The sequence below is a fragment of the Scyliorhinus torazame genome, chromosome 13 (genome assembly GCF_047496885.1).
Source record: "Scyliorhinus torazame isolate Kashiwa2021f chromosome 13, sScyTor2.1, whole genome shotgun sequence".
In the NCBI taxonomy this organism is placed as follows: domain Eukaryota; kingdom Metazoa; phylum Chordata; class Chondrichthyes; order Carcharhiniformes; family Scyliorhinidae; genus Scyliorhinus; species Scyliorhinus torazame.
The window spans coordinates 91,893,859-91,917,773 of NC_092719.1; the positions used below are offsets into that span (position 1 = coordinate 91,893,859).

Below are 23,915 nucleotides of genomic sequence, written 5' to 3' on the forward strand. Positions count from 1 at the left end.
TTCTAACTGGGTTTCTGTCTTCATAATTTCCGGGTCCCGATCTCCTTCTATAGTCTTGGAACCTGTTTGTAGCCGTGCGATTTTGCCATCCTGTTAGTAGTGTATCTTCCATTTTCTATTGCAGACTGACCTATTTGGGTCATCAGAGCCATCGGAATCGAATGTTTTCCCAGAAACCTTTTTAAGCTTCTGTCATCTGATCGAATAAGGTATCCTTATTTGTAAACTGAACTCCTGTCAAAACCAGGAGCCTATCTATGTTGCTCACTCTAGCACAGTCAAGTAATTTAAAGGCCAACGCAGACTGTGGAAATTCCAGGTTGTGTTTCTTCAGCCTTTTAGTCTGCCAAATTCCATTATATAGTCTTCCTTGGAGAATTCCTCTATTTTCCGGAACCTATCAAGATCTGACCATGCTTCATACGCACTTAACAAGTCATCCTTTTTATAAATCTTATCCATATAACGTAATAGAGTCTCCAGACCTCCTTCTGAGTCCAATTCTTCCAATTCCAGCTCAGAAAACACTTTGCTTTGGATTTTACTGTCATAAGTAGAGAAATAGTCAATGCCATACCTTGTTTTCTCTTTCCCAAGTCAGTTACCTTAGTCCACATAACTACTGCACTCCTCCATTGATCGTACGATCCCCTTTCAGAAAATAAGGGGGGCGTAGGTGGGAGTAGTCATATCTGGCCATCCTTATCCTCGGTTCAGCAATATATCTTTTTTTTTCTCACTCCTTGGTTTGATCTGGAAAAGTTGTATCTTTCAACCCTTCACATTTGCACAGCAACCGTCCTCTGCTACCATCTGTTAGACGTTTAGCTGCTGCTGTGTAAAGAGTCAAAGGTTCTTCTCCTTTTCACAAACACCTTTATTTTACTTCAACAGACTCTGCACAAAATACTATCTTCACATCACCTGACACAAAGGCCACCTGAAGCCTCTTTACAATCAGTGTCAATTATTGGATACTTAACATAAATGAGACAACTAATTGGAATGTCTCTTAACCCATTACTTAACGTCCACATCCACGTCCACTCTATCCAGGCCTCGCAATATCATGTAAGTTTCAATAAGATCCCCCCTCATTCTTCTAAACTCCAACAAGTACAGACCCAGAGTCCTCAACCGTTCCTCATACAACAAGTTCTTCATTCCAGGGATCATTCTTGTGAACCTCCTCTGGACCCCTTCCAAGGCCAGCACATCCTTTCTTAGATATGGGGCCCAAAACTGCTCTCAATACTCCAAATGGAGTCTGACCACAGCCTTATACAGCCTCAGAAGTACATCCCTTGTCTTGTATTCTAGCCCTCTTGACATGGATGCTAACATTGCATTTGCCTTCCTAACTGCTGACTGAACCTGCACGTTAACCTTAAGAGAATTGTGAACAAGGACTCCCAAGTCCCTTTGTGCTTCTGATTTCCAAAGCATTTCCCCATTTAGAAAATAGTCTATGCCTAAATTCCTCCTTCCAAAGTGCATAACCTCACACTTTTCCACCTTGTATTTCATTTGCCATTCATTGCCCACTCTCCTAGCTTGTCCAAATTCTTCTGCAGCCCGCTTGTTTCCTCAATACTACCTGTCCCTCCACAGATCTTTGTATCATCTGCAAACTTAGCAACAGAGCCTCCAGTTCCTTCTTCCAGATCATTAATGTATATTGTGAAAAGTTGTGGTCCCAGCACAGACCCCTGAGGCACACGACTTGTCACCGGCTGCCATCCTGAAAAAGACCCCTTTATCCCCACTCTCTGCCTGTTGCCAGTCAGCCAATCCTCTATCCATGCCAGGATCTTACCCTGAACACCATGGGCTTTTAACTTACTTAACAGTCTCCTATGCGGCACCTTGTCAAAGGCCTTCTGGAAATCTAAATAAATCATGTCCACTGTTTCTCCTTTGTCTAACATCCTTGTTACCTCCTCAAAGAACTCTTAACAGATTTGTCAGACACGACATCCCTTTGACAAAGCCATGCTGACTCAGTCCTATTTTACCATGCACTTTCAAGTACTTTGCGATCTCATCTTTAATAATGGTCTCTAAAATCTGACCACTGACCAAAGTCAGGCTAACCAGCCTATAATTTCCTGTCTCCTGCCTCCCTCCCTTCTTAAACAGTGGTGTTACATTAGCCACTTTCCAGTCCTCTGGGACCCTTCCTGACTCCAGTGATTCCTGAAAGATCACCACCAGTACCTCCAAATTTCCTCAGCTATATCTTTTAGGACCCTGGGGTGTAGTCCATCCGGTCCAGGTGACTTATCCACCCAGAACCTTCTCCTTCTCCTGTACTCACCTCTGTCCCCTGGTTCTCCTGGATCTTTGGCATCCCACTGGTGTCTTCCACTGTGAAGACTGCCATGCGCTTCCCCGCTAGTGTGGTGGGCCCCAACCCGGTGCTGATCTTTCTCCCTCCTATGCCCGATCCGTTGCTGTCCTCTCTGTCTCCTCTTCACCCTCTCCTGCCCTCTGCTGCCCTTGCCTTTTCCCTCTTCCTTCCTATGAGCTAGTGCTCGTATCATAGAATTATCATAGAATTATCATATCGTAATGAGGCAGTGCCATCCTGCGCTAAAATTATCCAAGTCCATAATTGTTTCTCTCTCCCTGCGTCTTCCTCACTGCTGCTTTGTTTGCCTTTTGTCCAGGCCATTCGCACGCAAGAACTCATCTGCCTTTGCGGGGCTGGTGAAATAATGTTCTTTATTCTAGAATGTCACCCAGAGACTGGCTGGGAATAACGTCCCGAATTTTACATTGTTCTTGTATAGGGCCTATTTTATGTGGTTAAACTCGGCCTTACGCTTTGCCAGGTCTGCCCCAATGTCCTGATACACCCTTATTCTGTGTCCTTCCCAACTGTTCGGTTTGGACTGCACAGCCCAACACAGGATCCTGGTACCTGTGCACCGGCTACTCCCCGACTTTGGGCTTCGGTCGGATTGTGCTTCGATCTTTGGTGGCTTGGGGAAGCTGTCCCTTTCAACCAAGTTGTCCAGCATCTGGGCCACGTAGTCAGTCGGGTCTCTACCCTCGATCCCCTCTGGCAGGCCCACTATTCTAATATTCTGCCACCTAGACCAGTTCTCCTGGTCCACAATCTTGCCCTTCAGGCTCCCTTCGATCACCACTAACCTTTTTATCTCTGCTTCCAGGGCGATGATCCTATCTCTCTGGTCGGTCGATGCCTTTTTGAGCTTTTGGGTTGTTCTTCTTTGAGCCTCCAGCTTCTTCCCCATCCCATCGAGCGCCGTCTGCATGGCGATAGCACCTCCTGCACCGCCACCCTGACCGTCACTTTGATTTCCACTTTGATCTCTTCCTTCATCGGGGTCACCTCCTTGGTTAGGAATGTCTTCCATCCCTCTCTCTTGGGGGTTGCCGGGGACCCCTCACCTCGTGGGTCCACTGACTCGCTCGCTGCTCTTCCCCTTTTCCTCCACTTCTGGCTTCCCTGCGGCCTCTTGAGCTACTGCTTGCTGGCATATTGTTCTTCTTCTCTGACTTTTTTTTCAGGAATTGAATACGTCCGAATTTTCGGACTAAATTCGGCCAAAAGTGCACCTGATGTGCAACTACTCAGCACATCCACATCACCGGAGGTCTGGTGTGCATCTACACAGGCGCCTTATGTAGCAGAGCAGGTGGATGCAGTGGTTCAGAAGGCATTCTTCCCCAACTGGAAACCCTGTCTTAACCAAAGGGTTCACTCCCTGCTGAAGTCCTGGATGGAGACGTTCAAGTCTGACAACCCTGACCTATATAAGAAATCCAGATATGACATATGTAAAACGATCAGGGACACCAAAAGACAATACCAGACCAAACTAGAGTCCCAGGCCAACGACACAAACCCCAACGTGTATGGCAGGGCTTATACGAGATTACAGGCTACAAAGCAAGGCCAGGCGTAATCTCTGGTGTTGGAGCATCCCTCCCCAATGAACTGATCGAGTTCTGTGCCCGCTTTGAACAGTCAGCCAATACATCAGTGCCACCTGCCCCAACAGTCCTGGACACACCCATACCCACTATTACAGCCTCAGAGGTAAGAGCTGCCTTCTTGAAAGTGAACCCGTGAAACCGATGGGCCCCGACAGAGTCCCTGGGCGAGCACTCAGATCCTGCGCAGACCAGCTGGCGTGAGTATTCGCAGACATCTTCAACACCTCACTTCTCTGCTCCGAGGTTCCCACCCCCTTCAAGCAGACCACCATAATACCAGCATCAAAGAAGAACAAGGTAACGTGCCTCAATGACTATTGGCCCTGACATCTGTTATCATGAAATGCTTTCAGCGGCTAGTCATGAGACGGATCAATGCCAGCCTCCTAGATGGTCTCGATCCATTGTAGTTCGCCTACTGCCACAACCGGTCCAGGTACTCACCCTCTGTGTAAAAAACCTGCCTCGCACGTCTCCTCTAAACTTTGGCCCACGGACCTTGAACCTATGTCCCCTGTTGACTGACCACTTCACCCTGAGAAAGAGTACCTGCCCATCCATTCTATCCATGCCCGTCATAATCCTGTAGACCTCTATCAGGTCACACCTCAATCTCCGTCGTTCTAAGGAAAACCGTCTCAGGTCTATTCAGCCTCTCCGCATAGCTAACACCCTCCAGACCAGGCAACATCCTGGTAAACTTCCTCTGCACCCTCTCCAAAGCCTCCACAACCTTCTGGTAGTGTGGCGACCTGAATTGTGTGCAATATTCCAAGTGTGGCTTTACCAAGGTTCTATGCAACTGTAGCATGGCTTGCCAGTTTTTATACTCTATGTCCCGTCCAATGAAGGCAAGCATTCCGTATGCTTTCTTGATTACCTTGTCCACTTGTGTTGCCACCTTCAAAGATCTGTGGACCTGCACGCCCAGATCTTTCTGACTTTCTATATTCCTAAGAGTTTTGCCATTTATGATATATTTCCTCTCCATGTTAGATCTACCAAAATGCATTACCACACATGTCTGGATTGAACTCCCATTTGCCATTTCTCTACCCAAGTCTGCAACCTATCTATGTCCTGCTGTATCCTCTGACAATCCTCAACACTATCTGCCACTCCATCAACCTTGGTGTCATCCAAGAATATAGAGAGAACCTCAATCTCTGTCAGTGATTAAAGTTCGAATGACTCTTCATCATATCAAATATAACTCCAGTAGAATTTCAAAGCCTGTCCATCATCTACAAGGCACAAGTCAGGAGTGTGATGGAAAACTCTCCGCTTGCCTGGATGAATGCAGCTCCAACAACACTCAAGACGCTCAACGCATCGCGGACAAAGCAACCCGCTTGATTGGCGTTCATTCCACAAACATTTACTCACTCCACCACCAACGCACAGCGGCAGCCGTGTGCATCATCAAGAAGATTAGGGCTGCATGGTAGCACAGTGGTTAGCACTGTTGCTTCACAGCGCCAGGATCCCAGGTTCGATTCCCGGCTTGGGTCACTGTCTGTGCTGAGTCTGCATGTTCTCCCTGTGTCTGCTTGGGTTTCCTCCGGGTGCTCCGGTTTCCTCCCACAAGTCCCAAAAAAGACTTGCTGGTAGGTGAATTGGACATTCTGAATTCTCCCTCTGTGTACTCGAACAGGCGCCGGAATGTTGCGACTAGGGGCTTTTCACAGTAACTTCATTGCAGTGTTAATGTAAGCCTAAGTGTGACAATAAAGATTATTATTGATGCATTGTTGCAATTCACCAAGGCTTCCTCGACAGCACCTTCTAAACCCGCAACCTCGACCCACTAGAAAGACAAGGGCTGCAGATATTGGGGAACACCACCACCCGTAATTTCCTCACTGTCACTGGATCAGAATCCTGAAACTTTGTCCCCAACAGCATTGTGAAATGAAAAAATGAAATTAAAATCGCTTAATGTCACAAGTAGGCTTCAAGTGAAGTTACTGTGAAAAGCTCCTACTCGCCACATTCCGGCGCCTGTTCGGGGAGGCTGGTACGTGAATTGAACCATGCTACTGGCCTGCCTTGGTCTGCTTTAAAAGCCAGCAATTTAGCCCATTGTGGATGTACCGAGACTCCATAGACTGCAGCGGCTCAGAAAGTGGCTCACCACTACCTTCTGAAGGGCAATTAGGATGGGGAGTAAATGCTGGCTTAGCCTGTGTTTGCCTATGGTCTGTGAAAGAATAATAAAAAAAGTTTTAAGATCACCGCAATCTGCTTTTGAAGAAATATTTAATTATGAGATGAAATCTGTATTCCAGTGTAAAGTGCTGATTTTAGTTTCTATGTTCACTTGATTTCAGAGATGTTGATGGAGTATTGCAACGGGCAAATAATACAGAGTTCGGTTTAGCTTCGGGAGTTTTTACGAAGGACATTGCGAAAGCGATGTATATGAGCGATGGACTCGATGCTGGAACTGTATTTATCAACACATATAATAAAACTGATGTTGCAGCTCCCTTTGGTGGCTTCAAACAGTCTGGATTTGGGAAAGATTTAGGTATGTTTACACTTTATTCAAGAGCAAAGCTCACATTGAAGGGGCAGCACGGTAGCCTTGTGGATAGCACAATTGCTTCACAGCTCCAGGGTCCCAGGTTCGATTCCAGCTTGGGTCACTGTCTGTGCGGAGTCTGCACATCCTCCCTGTGTGTGCGTGGGTTTCCTCCGGGTGCTCCGGTTTCCTCCCACAGTCCAAAGATGTGCAGGTTAGGTGGATTGGCCATGATAAATTGCCCTTAGTGTCCAAAATTGCCCTTAGTGTTGGGTGGGGTTACTGGGTTATGGGGATAGGGTGCCGGTGTTGACCTTGAGTAGGGTGCTCTTTCCAAGAGCCGGTGCAGACTCGATGGGCCGAATGGCCTCCTTCTGCACTGTAAATTCTATGATAATCTATGATTGAGTGTGAGGCTCACAGGAAACTTTTGCAGTATTGTACACTTATTATTGGATGGCACAAATGCCTTCACAATACAGCTGTTACTTTGTGACTGAGCAGAGTGTTGTGCTGAACCTCAGGACAGAGTGAACTGAGGAACTTGCTGACTGGGGGACTGGCCCTGGTCTAACTGATCCCGGGGCTTTGCTCATTGATGTTTGGGGACTAGACCATCAAAAATGAGGTGAAGTTGATGTTGGGATTGAGCCAAATGTCAAATTTGGAACTGATTTTAAATTCAGCTGGCAGGAGGGTGGGGGATCAAGGTGAAAGGGGGCTTGTGCAAGGACAGAGAATAGTGGAGATTCCATGGAGGGGGAGAGATACAGCAAAGGAATATAAAAAATAGTCAAACTGAAGACAGTGAATTGGAAATAAATGAGAGAAATCAAGGACAATACCAAAAGATTTTACCACTAAATTGAGAATCAGAGGAAGATGTGAATTCCTTAATGGTACAGCTTATATTGTCATTATAATTCAGAAAAAAACAGCCTTGCTAAATAATTGATCTGTCTGGGTCTCCACAGCAAGTGATGAGGTTAAAGTACCAGAATACAAGGAAAAGTGAAAAACATTAACTTGATTAAATACAAGTAAAATAACAGTAACGGTGAAAATAATGAAATTAAAGATAAACAACTCTGCAGGATCTAATGGTCCAGGATGTTAGAAGAATGAAATGCGAGTTAGTTATAATCTTCTAAAACTCTCCTGGTTCACAAATTGTCCCCTTGAACTGGAAACCTGCCGCTGTTATTTTGCTATTTAATAGGCTTCACAATCTCATGTCAGTTGTGGGAAAGCTATGAGAATCTTCCATGGGGACAGAGTGACTGTGCACTTGGACCAATATGAACTGATTAGTGTCTGTGGGAATTTGTAAAGGGCATGTTATGTTGAGCAAATATAGTTGATTTTTATGGGGAGGTCACTAACATGGTAGATAGACTTCCAGAAGACATTCAACAAGGTTCCATACACAAGAGTGTTAACCACAGTGAAAGTCTGTGGAATTGGAGGCGACCTGTGAGCTTAGAGGGGGGAGCTAAGGGGAGAGAGAGTAGTTTTTTTTGGTAGCATTGTGGTGTCCCCAGGGGCATCAGCTTTTCACTATATTTAGATATGACTTGGATGAAGCAAGTTTGCTGATACATTAGACGGAAGAAGAAGTTGTAAAATGACATTGATTAATTAAGTGAGTGGGAAAAACAGTGACAGGTGGAGTTGATTGTAGAGAAGTGTGGAGAAGACTTCCGGTTGCAGCTATGCCTAGGTAGGTCGCACGTTCGGCAGCTCCCGCCGGGAACGGACGTTTAGGCTCTTCAGAGGGGCCCCAACGGCAATTGTTCAACGGCTCCCAGTGTGGGAAGGTTCCCCCGACACTATATGGATTGGACCAGGAGTGGAGCGGTCAAGAAAGTGATCCTGGTGCAGCGGAAAGTGCGAGGGAGGAAAAGCAAGATGGCGGCGGGTGGAGACCAAGTGGTCGCAGGAGCAGCAGGAGTTCCTTAAACGCTGCTTTGCGGAGCTGAAGACAGAAATGCGCCAATGAAGGCGGCGATTGAGAAGCTTGTGGAGACCCAGAAGGCCCAAGGGGCGGCAAAAAGCCTCGGAGTAGGAGGACGAGATCCTGGGCCTGGCGGTGGAGGCGCACGAGGCGCTGCACAAGAAGTGGCAGGAAAAATTTGAGGACCTGGAGAATAGGTCGAGGAGGAAGAATCTTCGGATTCTGGGTCTCCCTGAAGGAGTGGAGGGGCCCGATACCGGGGCATATATGAGCACAATGCTCAATTCGCTGATGGGCGCGGGAGCTTTCCCGAGGCCCCTAGAGCTGGATGGGGCTCATCGGGTCCTGGCAAGGAGACCCAAAGCCAACAAGCCGCCAAGGGCTGTAGTGGTGAGGTTCCACCGCTTTATAGACAGAGTGTGTCCTGGGATGGGCCAAAAAAGAACGGAGCAGCAGGTGGGAGAACACGGAGATCCGAATTTGCCAAGACTGGAGTGCGGAGGTGGCTAAGAAGAGGGCTGGTTTTAACCGGGCTAAGGCGGTTCTCCATCGGAAGGGGATGAAGTTCGGGATGCTGCAGCCGGCACGATTGTGGGTCACGTTCCAAGATCGGCACCACTATTTTGAAACGCCTGATGAGGCATGGAACTTTATCCAGTCTGAAAAGTTGGACTCAATCTGAGGGTTTGTCCTGGGGGGGATGTTTACTGTGTTTGGGGAATGTTCTTTTTGTTTTGGTGCTGGGTGGGGATGGGTGAATGGATTTGATGTGGGGGCTATAGGAGAGCGTGGGCGTCGGTGTTGGAAGGGCAGGGCCCCGCGGAGGAAGAGGGGGGGGTGGAGGCCCGGGGATGGGGAGTTGGGGTAAGGCCGTAAAAAGGAGCTGCGCCAGAGGGGGTGGGGCCGGCTCAGACAGACAGCGCGGACTTTTTCCCACGGTAGGGAAGGATGGGGCCGGGGCGAAGGGCGGTGCTGGAGAGGAGCGCACACTGACTGCCAAGGGGTGGGGGGATTCTCACACTGGGGGATCGATGGAATGGCGGGAGAGGCCGGGGTCAGCAGGAGTCAGCTGACTTACGGGAGTGTCATGGAGGGAGCAAAGTGGCTAGATGAGGATCTAGCGGGGGGGAGAACTGGTTTGCTGCTGCATTGGCCAAAGGGGAGCTGGAAGTAGGAGAGGTAGTCGGAGTGGAGGTCCGCCGCTTGCAGGACTGGAGGGTGCAGGAGGCGCGGGCACGTGGCTGGCCTAGAAAAGGAGACAGCAGGGGTGGGGGGGGGGGGGAGGGTGGGGGAGTAGCCCCCTGATCCGGCTGATAACTTGGAATTTGAGGGGCCTGAACGGGCCGGTCAAGAGGGCCCGGGTGTTCGCGCATTTAAAGGGACTGAAGGCGGACGTGGTTATGCTCCAGGAGACACATCTGAAGGTGGCAGATCAAGTTAGGCTGAGAAAGGGATGGGTAGGGCAGATCTTTCATTCAGGGCTGGATGCGAAGAACAGAGGGGTTGCAATACTGGTGGGGAAGCGGGTGTCGTTCGAGGCACTAAATATTGTAGCGGATAATGGAGGTCGATATGTGATGGTGAGTGGTAGTTTGCAGGGGGTGCGGGTGGTACTGGTGAACATATATGCCCCGAATTGGGATGATGCCGGATTTTTGAAACGCATGCTGGGTCGGATTCCGGATCTGGAGGTAGGAAGCTTGATAATAGGGGGGGACTTCAACACGGTGCTGGACCCAGCACTGGACCGTTCTAGGTCCAGGACGGGTAAGAGGCCGGCTGCGGCCAAGGTGCTCAGGGGGTTTATGGACCAGTTGGGGGGAGTGGATCCATGGAGGTTTGCCAGGCCGCAGACCAGGGAATTTTCCTTCTATTCCCACGTCCATAGAGCCTACTCCTGGATAGGATTTTTCATTTTGAGTAGGGCGCTAATCCCGAAAGTGGAGGGAACGGAATATTCGGCCATAGCCATCCTGGACCACGCCCCACATTGGGTGGAGCTGGAGTTGGGGGAGGAGAGGGACCAGCGCCCGCTGTGGCACCTCGATGTGGGACTGTTGGCGGATGAGGGGGTGTGCGGGTGGGTGCGGGGGTGTATTGAAAGATACTTGGAGGCCAACGACAACGGGGAGGTGCAGGTGGGGGTAGTCTGGGAGGCGTTGAAGGTGGCGGTCAGGGGAGAGCTAATCTCCATTAGGGCCCACAGGGAGAAGAGAGAGTGGAGGGAGAGGTTGGTGGGGGAGATTTTAAGGGTGGACAGGGGTTATGCAGAGGCCCCTGAGGAGGGGCTACTTAGGGAACGACGGAACCTCCAGACGGAATTTGACCTGATGACCACGGGGAAAGCAGTGGAGGAAAGCGCAGGGGCGGCGTATGAGTATGGGGAGAAGGCGAGTCGGATGCTGGCACACCAGCTTCATAAAAGGGAGGCAGCGAGGTTGATTGGTGGAGTTAGGGATAGAGTGGGGAATACGGTGCGGAGTGCGGTGAGAATAAACAAGGTATTTAGGGATTTCTATGGGGATCTGTACAGGTCTGAGCCCCCAGCGGGGGAGGAGGGGATGCGACGATTCCTAGATCAGCTGAGGTTCCCGAGGGTGGAGGAGGAGGAGGTGGCTGGTTTGGGGGCGCCGATTGGGCTGGAGGAGCTGGTAAAAGGATTGGGGAACATGCAGGCGGGGAAGGCCCCGGGGCCGGATGGGTTCCCGGTTGAATTTTACAGGAAATACATGGACCTGCTAGGCCCGTTGCTGGTGAGGACTTTTAATAAGGCGAGGGAGGAGGGACCTTGCCCCCGACAATGTCCAGGGCGCTGATTTCTTTGATCTTGAAGCGGGACAAGGATCCATTGCAGTGTGGGTCGTATAGACCGATCTCGCTCCTCAATGTTGACGCTAAGTTGCTGGCGAAGGTGCTGGCTACGAGAATTGAGGACTGTGTCCCGGGGGTGATTCATGAGGACCAGACAGGATTTGTGAAGGGTAGGCAGCTAAATACAAATGTGCGGAGGCTTCTCAATGTGATTATGATGCCCTCGGTGGAGGGGGAAGCGGAGGTAGTGGCAGCTATGGACGCGGAGAAGGCCTTTGATCGGGTGGAGTGGGAGTATCTTTGGGAAGTGTTGCGGAGGTTTGGGTTCGGGGAGGGGTTCATCAGTTGGGTCAGGCTGCTTTATAGAGCCTCGGTGGCGAGTGTGGCTACGAACCGGCGGAGGTCGGAGTACTTTCGGCTGTACCGGGGGACGACGCAGGGGTGTCCCTTATCCCCCTTGTTGTTTGCACTGGCAATTGAGCCGCTGGCCATGGCACTGAGGGAGTCCAGGAAATGGAAGGGATTGGTTCGGGGGGGGAGAGGAACACCGGGTGCCGATGACCTGTTGTTGTATGTTGCAGATCCAGTGGAGGGGATGGCGGAGGTCATGCGGATCCTTAGGGAGTTTGGGGACTTTTCGGGGTATAAACTCAACGTAGGGAAGAGTGAGCTCTTTATGGTGCATTCAGGGGACCAGGGAAGGGGGATAGACGAGCTACCGCTGAAGAGGGCGGTAAGGATCTTTCGATACCTGGGGATCCAAGTAGCTAGGAGTTGGGGGGCTCTGCACAAGCTCAATTTGACGCGGTTGGTGGAGGATTTTAAAAGATGGGATATGCTGCCACTCTCACTAGCGGGTAGGGTGCAGTCGGTGAAAATGACGGTCCTTCCGAGGTTTCTCTTTGTGTTCCAGTGCCTTCCCATTTTGATCCCCAAGGCCTTTTTCAAACGGGTAAGCAGGAGCATCATGGGATTTGTGTGGGTGAATAAGACCCCGAGGGTGAAGAGGGTGTTTCTGTAGTATAGCAGGGACAAGGGGGGGGGCTGGCGCTGCCGAATTTGTGTGGTTATTATTGATCAGCCAATGTGGCGATGATCCGTAAGTGGGTAATGGAGGGAGAGGGGGTGGCGTGGAAGAGGCTAGAGATGGTGTCCTGTGTGGGCACGAGCCTGAGGGCGCTGGTGACGGCACAGCTGCCACTCTCGCCGACAAGGTACACCACGAGCCCAGTGGTGGCGGCGACGCTGAAGATCTGGGGGTGGTGGAGGCGACACAGGGGCGAGGTGGGAGCCTCAGTTTGGTCCCCGATTCAGGAGAACCATTGGTTCGTCCCGGGAAGGATGGATGGGGGGTTTTGGAGCTGGCATCGGGCAGGGATTAGAAGAATGGGGGACCTGTTCATCGATGGGACGTTTGCGAGCCTAGGGGTGCTGGAGAAGTTTGGGCTACCCCCGGGAAACGCTTTCAGGTACATGCAAGTGAGGGCGTTTGTGAAGCGGCAGGTGAGGGAATTCCCGCTGCTTCCGGCACGTGGGATTCAGGACAGGGTGATTTCGGGTGTATGGGTTGGAGAAGGCAAGGTTTCGGCGATTTACCAGGAGCTGCAGGAAGAGGAGGAGGCCTCAGTGGAGGAGTTAAAGGGCAAGTGGGAGGAGGAGCTTGGGGAGGATATAGATGAGGGTCTGTGGGCTGATGCCCTGAGTAGGGTTAATTCTTCCTCCTCTTGTGCTAGGCTCAGCCTAATACAGTTTAAAGTTACTCACAGAGCACATATGACAGGGACGAGGTTGAATAGGTTCTTTGGGGTGGAGGACAGATGTGGGAGGGGCTCGGGGAGCCCAGCAAATCACGTCCATATGTTCTGGTCGTGCCCGGCGCTGGATGGGTTTTGGAGGGGTTTTGCGAGGACTATGTCCAAGGTGGTGAACGCCCGGGTCAAGCCGAGCTGGGGATTAGCATTATTTGGGGTATCGGACGAGCTAGGAGTGCAAGAGGCGAAAGAGGCCGGTATTCTGGCCTTTGCGTTCCTGGTAACCCGGTGGAGGATTTTGCTACTATGGAAAGATGCAAAGCCCCCTAGTGTGGAAGCTTGGATCAATGACATGGCAGTGTTCATCAAGCTGGAAAGGATAAAGTTTGCCTTTCGAGGGTCTGTGCAAGGGTTCCTTAGGCGGTGGCAACCGTTCCTAGACTATCTCATGGAGCATTAGGAGGACGTCAGCAGCAGCAGCCCAGGGGTGGGAGTGGGGGGTTCTTTTGGGGTGGCGTTTGGGTTAAGGTGGGGGATTTTCCCTATTTGTGTTTTTTACTGTTATAGAACATAGAACATAGAACAATACAGCGCAGTACAGGCCCTTCGGCCCACGATGTTGCACCGAAACAAAAGCCATCTAACCTACACTATGCCATTATCAACCATATGGTTATCCAATAAACTTTTAAATGCCCTCAATGTTGGCGAGTTCACTACTGTAGCAGGTAGGGCATTCCACGGCCTCACTACTCTTTGCGTAAAGAACCTACCTCTGACCTCTGTCCTATATCTATTACCCCTCAGTTTAAAGTTATGTCCCCTCATGCCAGCCATATCCATCCGCGGGAGAAGGCTCTCACTGTCCACCCTATCCAACCCCCTGATCATTTTGTATGCTGTTATATGGGGGGTTATTGTAGGGAAATCCAATGGGTAATTTCTGCTTGTTGTGTTCTTGTTTCTTTCTTCTTGTTGGGGGGGGCGGGGGGGGTTCGTTGAAAATTTGTTGAAAAATTTGAATATTATGTTTATATATAACAAAAGTTATTATGTTTAATTAGTTACCAAATACTAGCCACTCTGGCCACCGCTTTTCTGTGATGTCACTTCAGTTTCCCCCCGACACACACAATTTGAAAAAAGGTATAAAAGTAAAAATAAGTAAAAATCACTTACTTACCTTCTTACCTTATGAGTGTCTTAGATGTTCTCAGGTTCTCTCGCTGACAGAGACTGCTCCTCCACCTCCGAACCTTGACCTGCACAATGCTAATAATATAATAATAATATAATATGGCACTTACCTCACACCAATGGGTGAGGCTATATGGGTAGAGATCAGGAATAAGAAGGGTGCAGTCACAATGTTGGGGGTATACTACAGGCCTCCCAACAGCCAGCGGGAGATAGAGGAGCAGATAGGTAGACAGATTTTGGAAAAGAGTAAAAACAACAGGGTTGTGGTGATGGGAGACTTCAACTTCCCCAATATTGACTGGGACTCACTTAGTGCCAGAGGCTTAGACGGGGCGGAGTTTGTAAGGAGCATCCAGGAGGGCTTCTTAAAACAATATGTAGACAGTCCAACTAGGGAAGGGGCGGTACTGGACCTGGTATTGGGGAATGAGCCCGGCCAGGTGGTAGATGTTTCAGTAGGGGAGCATTTCGGTAACAGTGACCACAATTCAGTAAGTACTGGTGGACAAGGATAAGAGTGGTCCTAGGATGAATGTGCTAAATTGGGGGAAGGCTAATTATAACAATATTAGGCAGGAACTGAAGAACATAGATTGGGGGCGGATGTTTGAGGGCAAATCAACATCTGACATGTGGGAGGCTTTCAAGTGGCAGTTGAAAGGAATTCAGGACCGGCATGTTCCTGTGAGGAAGAAGGATAAATACGGCAATTTACGGGAACCTTGGATGACGAGAGATATTGTAGGCCTCGTCAAAAAGAAAAAGGAGGCTTTTGTCAGGGCTAAAAGGCTGGGAACAGACGAAGCCTGCGTGGAATATAAGGAAAGTAGGAAGGAACTTAAGCAAGGAGTCAGGAGGGCTAGAAGGGGTCACGAAAAGTCATTGGCAAATAGGGTTAAGGAAAATCCCAAGGCTTTTTACACGTACATAAAAAGCAAGAGGGTAGCCAGGGAAAGGGTTGGCCCACTGAAGGATAGGCAAGGGAATCTATGTGTGGAGCCAGAGGAAATGGGCGAGGTACTAAATGAATACTTTGCATCAGTATTCACCAAAGAGAAGGAATTGGTAGATGTTGAGTCTGGAGAAGGGGGTGTAGATAGCCTGGGTCACATTGTGATCCAAAAAGACGAGGTGTTGGGTGTCTTAAAAAATATTAAGGTAGATAAGTCCCCAGGGCCTGATGGGATCTACCCCAGAATACTGAAGGAGGCTGGAGAGGAAATTGCTGAGGCCTTGACAGAAATCTTTGGATCCTCGCTGTCTTCAGGGCATGTCCCGGAGGACTGGAGAATAGCCAATGTTGTTCCTCTGTTTAAGAAGGGTAGCAAGGATAATCCCGGGAACTACAGGCCGGTGAGCCTTACTTCAGTGGTAGGGAAATTACTGGAGAGAATTCTTCGAGACAGGATCTACTCCCATTTGGAAGCAAATGGACGTATTAGTGAGAGGCAGCACAGTTTTGTGAAGGGGAGGTAGTGTCTCACTAACTTGATAGAGTTTTTCGAGGAGGTCACTAAGATGATTGATGCAGGTAGGGCAGTGGATGTTGTCTATATGGACTTCAGTAAGGCCTTTGACAAGGTCCCTCATGGTAGACTAGTACAAAAGGTGAAGTCACACGGGATCAGGGGTGAGCTGGCAAGGTGGATACAGAACTGGCTAAGCCATAGAAGGCAAAGAGTAGCAATGGAAGGATGCTTTTCTCATTGGAGGGCTGTGACCAGTGGTGTTCCACAGGGATCAGTGCTGGGACCTTTGCTCTTTGTAGTATATATAAATGATTTGGAGGAAAATGTAACTGGTCTGATTAGTAAGTTTGCAGACGACACAAAGGTTGGTGGAATTGCGGATAGTGATGAGGACTGTCGGAGGATACAGCAGGATTTAGATTGTTTGGAGACTTGGGCGGAGAGATGGCAGATGGAGTTTAATCCGGACAAATGTGAGGTAATGCATTTTGGAAGGTCTAATGCAGGTAGGGAATATACAGTGAATGGTAGAACCCTCAAGAGTATTGAAAGTCAAAGAGATCTAGGAGTACAGGTCCACAGGTCATTGAAAGGGGCAACACATGTGGAGAAGGTAGTCAAGAAGGCATACGGCATGCTTGCCTTCATTGGCCGGGGCATTGAGTATGAGAATTGGCAAGTCATGTTGCAGCTGTATAGAACCTTAGTTAGGCCACACTTGGAGTATAGTGTTCAATTCTGGTCGCCACACTACCAGAAGGATGTGGAGGCTTTAGAGAGGGTGCAGAAGAGATTTACCAGAATGTTGCCTGGTATGGAGGGCATTAGCTATGAGGAGCGGTTGAATAAACTTGGTTTGTTCTCACTGGAACGAAGGTGGTTGAGGGGAGACCTAATAGAGGTATACAAAATTATGAGGGGCATAGACAGAGTGGATAGTCAGAGGCTTTTCCCCAGGGTAGAGGGGTCAATTACTAGGGGCATAGGTTTAAGGTGAGAGGGGCAAGGTTTAGAGTAGATGTACGAGGCAAGTTTTTTACGCAGAGGGTAGTGGGTGCCTGGAACTCGCTACCGGAGGAGGTAGTGGAAGCAGGGACGATAGGGACATTTAAGGGGCATCTTGACAAATATATGAATAGGATGGGAATAGAAGGATACGGACCCAGGAAGTGTAGAAGATTGTAGTTTAGTCGGGCAGCATGGTCGGCACGGGCTTGGAGGGCCGAAGGGCCTGTTCCTGTGCTGTACATTTCTTTGTTCTTTGTTTCTTTGTTCACTGCCCTCTGAGGTGTCCTCTCGCAGTACAGCTGTGATATTCTCCCGAACCAGTAGCGCAACTCCGCCTCCCCTTTTACATCCTCCTCTATCCCGCCTGGAACATCTAAATCCTGGAACGTTTAGCTGCCAATTCTGCCCTTCCCTCAACCAGGTCTCTGTAATGGCAACAACATCATAGTTCCAAGTACTAATCCAAGCTCTAAGTTCATCTGCCTTACCCGTAATACTTCTTGCATTAAAACACATGCACTTCAGGCCACCAGACCCGCTGTGTTCAGCAACTTCTCCCTGTCTGCTCTGCCTCAGAGCCACACTGTCCCTATTCCCTAGTTCTCCCTCAATGCTCTCACCTTCTGACCTATTGCTCCCGTGCCCACCCCCCTGCCATACTAGTTTAAACCCTCCCGTGTGACACTAGCAAACCTCGCGGCCAGGATATTTATGCCTCTCCGGTTTAGATGCAACCCGCCCTTCTTATACAGGTCACACCTGCCCCGGAAACCTCCTATGGAATCCACCACAGAAAATAATTGAGGCCCAGACATTGAATATATTCAAGAGGCGGCTAGATGTAGCACTAGAGGCGAATGTGATTAAGGTTTGTGGGGGAAAAAGAAGGATTAGGCTATTGAGTTGGACGATCAGCCATGATCGTGATGTATGGCAGAGCAGGCTCGAAGGGCTGAATGGCCTCCTCCTGCTTCTATCTTCTATGTTTCTATCTTTCCACCACTCTCCAGGAAATGCATTCCAAACACCAACTATTCTCTGAGTAAAGAAGTTTCTCCTCATCTTACTCCGAAGTCTCTTGCTGCCCAATTTATTGGTTATTTACAGCATTAAAGTGGTCAAACCACCCATTGTTTCTGTTAGTCCCATTCCCCAGCCCTATCTCCGTAGCCCTCTAAATTCGTTACTTTCAAATATATATCCAGCACTCTTTTGAAACCTCCTATGGAATCCACCTCCACCACTCTTCGGGAGCCAGGAGGATAAAAGAGCACGAGTAATATTGAGATCGGAGACGGGATGATGAAAGAAGAAGAGCAAGATTGAGAGTGCAAATGAAAGCAAGCCAGGAGGATGAAAGGGAGAGTCTGAGAGCGGAGCCAGGAGGATAAAAGAGAGAGGTTGGGGGCAGAGTTGGGAGGACAAAAGAACGTGAGAAAGAGGGAGCCTGCAAATGGAGCCAGGAAGATAAAAGAGTGCGAGAAAGAGCGTGATTGAGAATGAAGCCGGGAGGATGAAAGAATGCGAGAAAGATTGAGATTGGAGCAGGAGGATATAAGAGCGTAAGAAGAACGAAATTGAGAGTCGAGCTGGCAGGATCTAAGAGAGCGAGAAAGAATGCAACTGAAAACGGACCTGGAGGATGAAAGGGCGAGATTGAGAGCGGAACCAAGAGGATTAAAGAGCGAAATTGAGGGCAGAGCCAGGTGGACAAAAGAGCGGGCCTGAGAGCGGAGATGGGAGGATAAAAGAGTGCGGAAGAGTGAGATTAAGATCGGATCCAGGAGGTTTAAAGGGCGAGATTGAGGGCAGAGTTGGGAGGACAAAAGTGTGTGAAAAAGAGCAAGACTGAAAACGAAGCCAGGAGGATGAAAGAGCAAGACTGAGAGAGGAGCCGGGAGAATAAAAGAGCTCAAGAAAAGGAGAGATGGAATGCGGAGCCAGTAAGATAAAAGCGTGAGAAAGTGCAAGATAGAGACAGAGCTGGGAGGAAAATGGGGTGAGACTGAGAGCAGAGCCGAGAGGACAAAAGAATGCGAGCAAGAGCAAGATTGAGAGTGGAGCTGGCAGGATCAAAGAGCGAGATTGAGAATGGAGCCAGAAGGATTAAAGATGTAAGAAAGAGCGGGATTGAGAATGGAACCAGGAGGATTAAAGATGTAAGAAAGAGCGGGATTGAGAATGGAGCCAGGAGGATTAAAGATGCGAGAAAAAGCGGGAATGAGAATGGAGCCAGGAGGATTAAAGAGCGATATTGAGGGCACAATCAGGAGGACAAAAGAGCAGGCCTGAGAGCGGAGCCGGGAGGATGAAAGAGCGCGAGACTGAGAGCGGAGCTGAGAGGATAAAAGAGAGTGGAGCCGGCTGGATCGAAGAGCCAGATTGAGAGCGGAACCAGGAAGATAAGAGTGCGAGAAAGAGCGAGATTGAGAGCGAAGCTCGGAGGATGAAAGAATGCGACAAAAATTGAGTTTGGAGAATGGAGGATATAAGAGCATAAGAAGAGCGAGATTGAGAGTGGAGCTGGCAGGATCTAAGAGTGCAAGAAAGAGTGAAACTAAGAGCGAAGCCAGGAGGATGAAAGAGCGAGACTGAGTGCGGTGGGGGAGAATAAAAGAGCTCGAGAAAGAGAGAGACGGGGCGGAGCCAGTAAGATAAAAGCGTCAGAGAGAGCAAGATTGAGGCAGAGCCGGAGGATAATGGAGTGAGACCGAGAGCGGGAACTGAGAGGATAAAAGAAAGCGAGAAAGAGCGAGATTGAGAGTGGAGCAGGTAGGATGAAAGAACGCAAGAAAGAGCAAAACTGAGCAGAGCTGGGAGAATAAAAGAGCCCAAGAAAGGGAGAGGTTGCGAGTGGAGCGGGAGGCTAATAGAATAAGACTGAGAGCGGAGCCGGGAGGATAAAAGAGCACGAGAAAGAGCGAGCTTCAGAGTGAAGCTGGCAGGATCAAAGAGTGAGATTGGGAGCAGAGCCAGGAGGATAAAAAGCCCAAAAAAGAGTGAGACTGAGAGTGGAACAGCAGGATCAATGAGTGTGGGAAAGAGTGAGACTGAGAGTGGAGTTGGGAGGATGAGCTTGAGAAAGAGTGGTTGCGAGTGTAGCGGGAGGATAGTAGAATGAGACTGAGAGTGAGCCGAGAGGATAAAGGAGGACGAGAAAGAGTGGGCCTGAGAGCAGAGCCGAGAGGATAAAAGAGCGAGAGAAAGAGCGGGCCTGTTAGCGAAGCCAGGAGGATGAAAGAGAGTGGAGCCGGTAGGATCAAACAACCAGATTGAGAGCAGAGGTAGGAGGATAAAAGAGCGTGAGTAGGAGCAAGATTGAGAGTGGAACCGGCAGGATCAAAGAGCCAATTTGAGAGCAGAACCAGGAAGCTAAAAGAGTGCGAGAAAGAGCGAGCTTCAGAGTGGAGCTGGCAGGATCAAAGAGTTTGATTGGGAGCAGAGCCAGGAGGATATAAAGCCCGAAAAAGAGTGAGACTGAGAGTGGAACAGCAGGATCAATGTGTGTGGGAAAGAGCGAGACTGAGAGTGAAGCTGGGCAGATGAGCTTGAGAAAGAGAGTGGTTGCGAGTGTAGCGGGAGGATAGTAGAATGAGACTGAGAGTGAGCCGAGAGGATAAAGGAGGACGAGAAAGAGCAAGCTTGAGAGGGGAGCTGGCAGGATCAAAGATCGAGATTGGGACAGAGCCAGGAGGATAACAAAGCCCGAGAAAGAGTGAGACTGAGAGTGGAACAGCAGGATCAATGAGTGTGGGAGACTTGAGAGTGGAGCTGGAAGGATAAAACAGCGCAAGAAAGATTGAAATTGGAGCCGGGAGTTTAAAAGAGCGCGAGGAAGAACGAGATTGAGAGTGGAGCCGGCAGGATGCAACTGAAAGCACAGCTGGGAGGATGAAAGGGAGAGACTGAGAGTGGGACTAGGAGGATTAAAGAGCGAGATTGAGAGTGGAACCAGGAGGATTAAAGAGCATGATTGACGGCAGAGTTGGGAGGACATAAGAACGCGAGAAAGAGGGAGCCTGAGAACGGAGCCAGGAAGTTAAAAGAGTGCGAGAAAGAGCGAGATTGAGAGCGAAGCTGGGAGGATGAAAGAATGCGAGAAAGATTGAGAGTAGAGCCAGCAGGATCTAAGAAAGAGCGCAACTGCGAGCCAGGAGGATGGCTACAGGAATAGTGCCAGAGGACTGGAGGACAGCAAATGTGGTCCCTTTGTTCAAAAAGGGGAGCAGAGACAACCCCGGCAACTATAGACCGGTGAGCCTCACGTCTGTAGTAGGTAAAGTCTTGGAGGGGATTATAAGGGACAAGATTTATAATCATCTAGATAGGAATGATATGATCAGGGATAGTCAGCATGGCTTTGTGAAGGGTAGGTCATGCCTCACAAACCTTATTGAGTTCTTTGAGAAGGTGACTGAACAGGTAGACGAGGGTAGAGCAGTTGATGTGGTGTATATGGATTTCAGCAAAGCGTTTGATAAGGTTCCCCACGGTAGGCTATTGCAAAAAATACGGAGGCTGGGGATTAAGGGTGATTTAGAGATGTGGATCAGAAATTGGCTAGCTGAAAGAAGACAGAGGGTGGTGGTTGATGGGAAATGTTCAGAATGGAGTACAGTCACAAGTGGAGTACCACAAGGGTCGTTCTGGGGCCGTTGCTGTTTGTCATTTTTATCAATGACCTAGAGGAAGGCACAGAAGGGTGGGTGAGTAAATTTGCAGATGATACTAAAGTCGGTGGTGTTGTCGATAGTGTGGAAGGATGTAGCAGGTTACAGAGGGATATAGATAAGCTGCAGAGCTGGGCTGAGAGGTGGCAAATGGAGTTTAATGTAGAGAAGTGTGAGGTGATTCACTTTGGAAGGAATAACAGGAATGCGGAATATTTGGCTAATGGTAAAGTTCTTGAAAGTGTGGCTGAGCAGAGGGATCTAGGTGTCCATGTACATAGATCCCTGAAAGTTGCCACCCAGGTTGATAGGGCTGTGAAGAAGGCCTATGGAGTGTTGGCCTTTATTGGTAGAGGGATTGAGTTCCGGAGTCGGGAGGTCATGTTGCAGCTGTACAGAACTCTGGTCCGGCCGCATTTGGAGTATTGCGTACAGTTCTGGTCACCGCATTATAGGAAGGACGTGGAGGCTTTGGAGCGGGTGCAGAGGAGATTTACCAGGATGTTGCCTGGTATGGAGGGAAAATCTTATGAGGAAAGGCTGACGGACTTGAGGTTGTTTTCGTTGGAGAGAAGAAGGTTAAGAGGAGACTTAATAGAGGCATACAAAATGATCAGGGGGTTGGATAGGGTGGACAGTGAGAGCCTTCTCCCGCGGATGGATATGGCTGGCACGAGGGGACATAACTTTAAACTGAGGGGTAATAGATATAGGTCAGAGGTAGGTTCTTTACGCAAAGAGTAGTGAGGCCGTGGAATGCCCTACCTGCTACAGTAGTGAACTCGCCAACATTGAGGGCATTTAAAAGTTTATTGGATAAACATATGGATGATAATGGCATAGTGTAGGTTAGATGGCTTTTGTTTCGGTGCAACATCGTGGGCCGAAGGGCCTGTACTGCGCTGTATTGTTCTATGTTCTATGAAAGAGCTAGACTGAGTGCGGAGCCGGGAGGATTAAAGAGCGAGAAAGACCGAGATTGAGACCCGATCCAGGAGGTTTAAAGAGTGAGATTGAGGGCAGAGACAGGAGGACAAAAGAGCGCGAGAAAGAGAGAGATGGAGAGCGGAGCCGGGAGGAGCAAATAGTGTGAGAAAGTGCACGATTCAGGCAGAGTTGGGAGGATAATGGAGTGAGACTGAGAGCGGAACCGAGAGGATAAAAGAATGCGAGAAAGAGCAAGATTGAGAGCGAAGCAGGTAGGATCAAAGAGCCAGATTGAGAGCAGAGCTAGGAGGATAAAAGAGTGTGAGAAAGAGCGAGATTGACAGCGAAGTCAGGAGGGTGAAAGAGTGAGGTTGAGTGTGGAGTCGGGAGAATAAAAGAGCTCGAGAAAGAGAGAGATGGAGCACGGAGCCAGTAAGATAAAAGCGTGAAAGAGCAAGATTGAGGCAGAGCCGGAGGATAATGGAGTGAGACCGAGAGCGGAACCGAGAGGATAAAAGAAAGCGAGAAAGAGCGAGATTGAGAGTGGAGCCAGGAGGATTAAAGAGCGAAAGTGAGGGCGGAGCCGTGAGGATAAAAGAGTGAAAATGAGCAAGACTGAGAGCGAAGCCGGCAAGATGAAAGACCGCAAGAAAGAGCGAGACTGAGCGGAGCCGGGAGAATAAAAAGCTCGAGAAAGAAAGAGATTGCGAGTGGAATGGGAGGATAATAGAATGAGACTGAGAGCGGAGCCGGGAGGATAAAAGAGCACGAGAAAGAGCGAGCTTGAGAGTAGAGCTCGCAGGATCAAAGAGCGAGATTGGGACAGAGCCAAGAGGATAACAAAGCCTGAGAAAGAGTGAGACTGAGAGTGGAACAGCAGGATCAATGAGCGAGAGAAAGAGCGAGACTGAGGATGGACCTGGGAGGATAAAAGAACTTGAGAAAGAGAGTGGTTGCGAGTGTAGCGGGAGGATAATAGAATGAGACTGAGAGTGAGCCGAGAGGATAAAAGAGCACGAAAAAAAGTGAACTTGAGAGTGTAGCTGGTAAGAACAAAGAGCGAGATTGAGAGCAGAGCCAGTATGATAAAAGAGCCCCAGAATGAGCGAGACTGTGAGTGGAACCAGCAGGATCAAAGAGCCGAGAAGGAGCGTGATTGAAAGTGGCACCTGGAGGAGAAAAGGACATTAAAGAGTGAGACTGGGAGCGGAGTTGGGAGGTTAAAAGAGTGTGTGAAAGAGCGAGGCTGAAAGTGGAGTCAGGAGGATAAAAGAGTGCGAGAAAGAGCGGGACTGAGAGCAGAACCGGGCGGATAAAAGAGCGAGATTGAGAGCACAGCCAGGAGGATAAAAGAGCGAGATTGAGAGCAGAGCCAGGAGGATAAAAGAGCGAGATTGAGAGCAGAGCCAGGAGGATTACAGAGCGCAAGAAAGAGCGACATTTAGAGCGGAGCTGGCAGAATAAAAGAGCGCAAGAAAGAGCGAGATTGAGATGGGAGCTGGCAGGATTAAAGCGTGAGAAAGAATGAGATTGAGAGGTGAGTTGGGAGGATAAACGAGCGCAAGCAAGAACGAGATTGAGAACGGAGCCTGGAGGATGTAAGCACGAGAAAGATTTTTTTTGTTAGTTTGTTAT

The 23,915-nt window shown here is 49.3% G+C and overlaps 1 protein-coding gene across 1 annotated transcript in view; it reads left to right on the forward strand.

Annotated features, from left to right (window-relative positions):
* The window catches only part of LOC140388187 (mitochondrial 10-formyltetrahydrofolate dehydrogenase-like), a 505,408-nt gene that overhangs the window by 466,488 nt on the left and 15,005 nt on the right, over window positions 1-23,915 (forward strand). Inside the window, exon 22 of the mRNA XM_072471959.1 lies at window positions 6,297-6,496. Within this exon, the coding sequence (XP_072328060.1) occupies window positions 6,297-6,496 (200 nt within the window). The remainder of the gene's footprint in view (window positions 1-6,296; window positions 6,497-23,915) is intronic.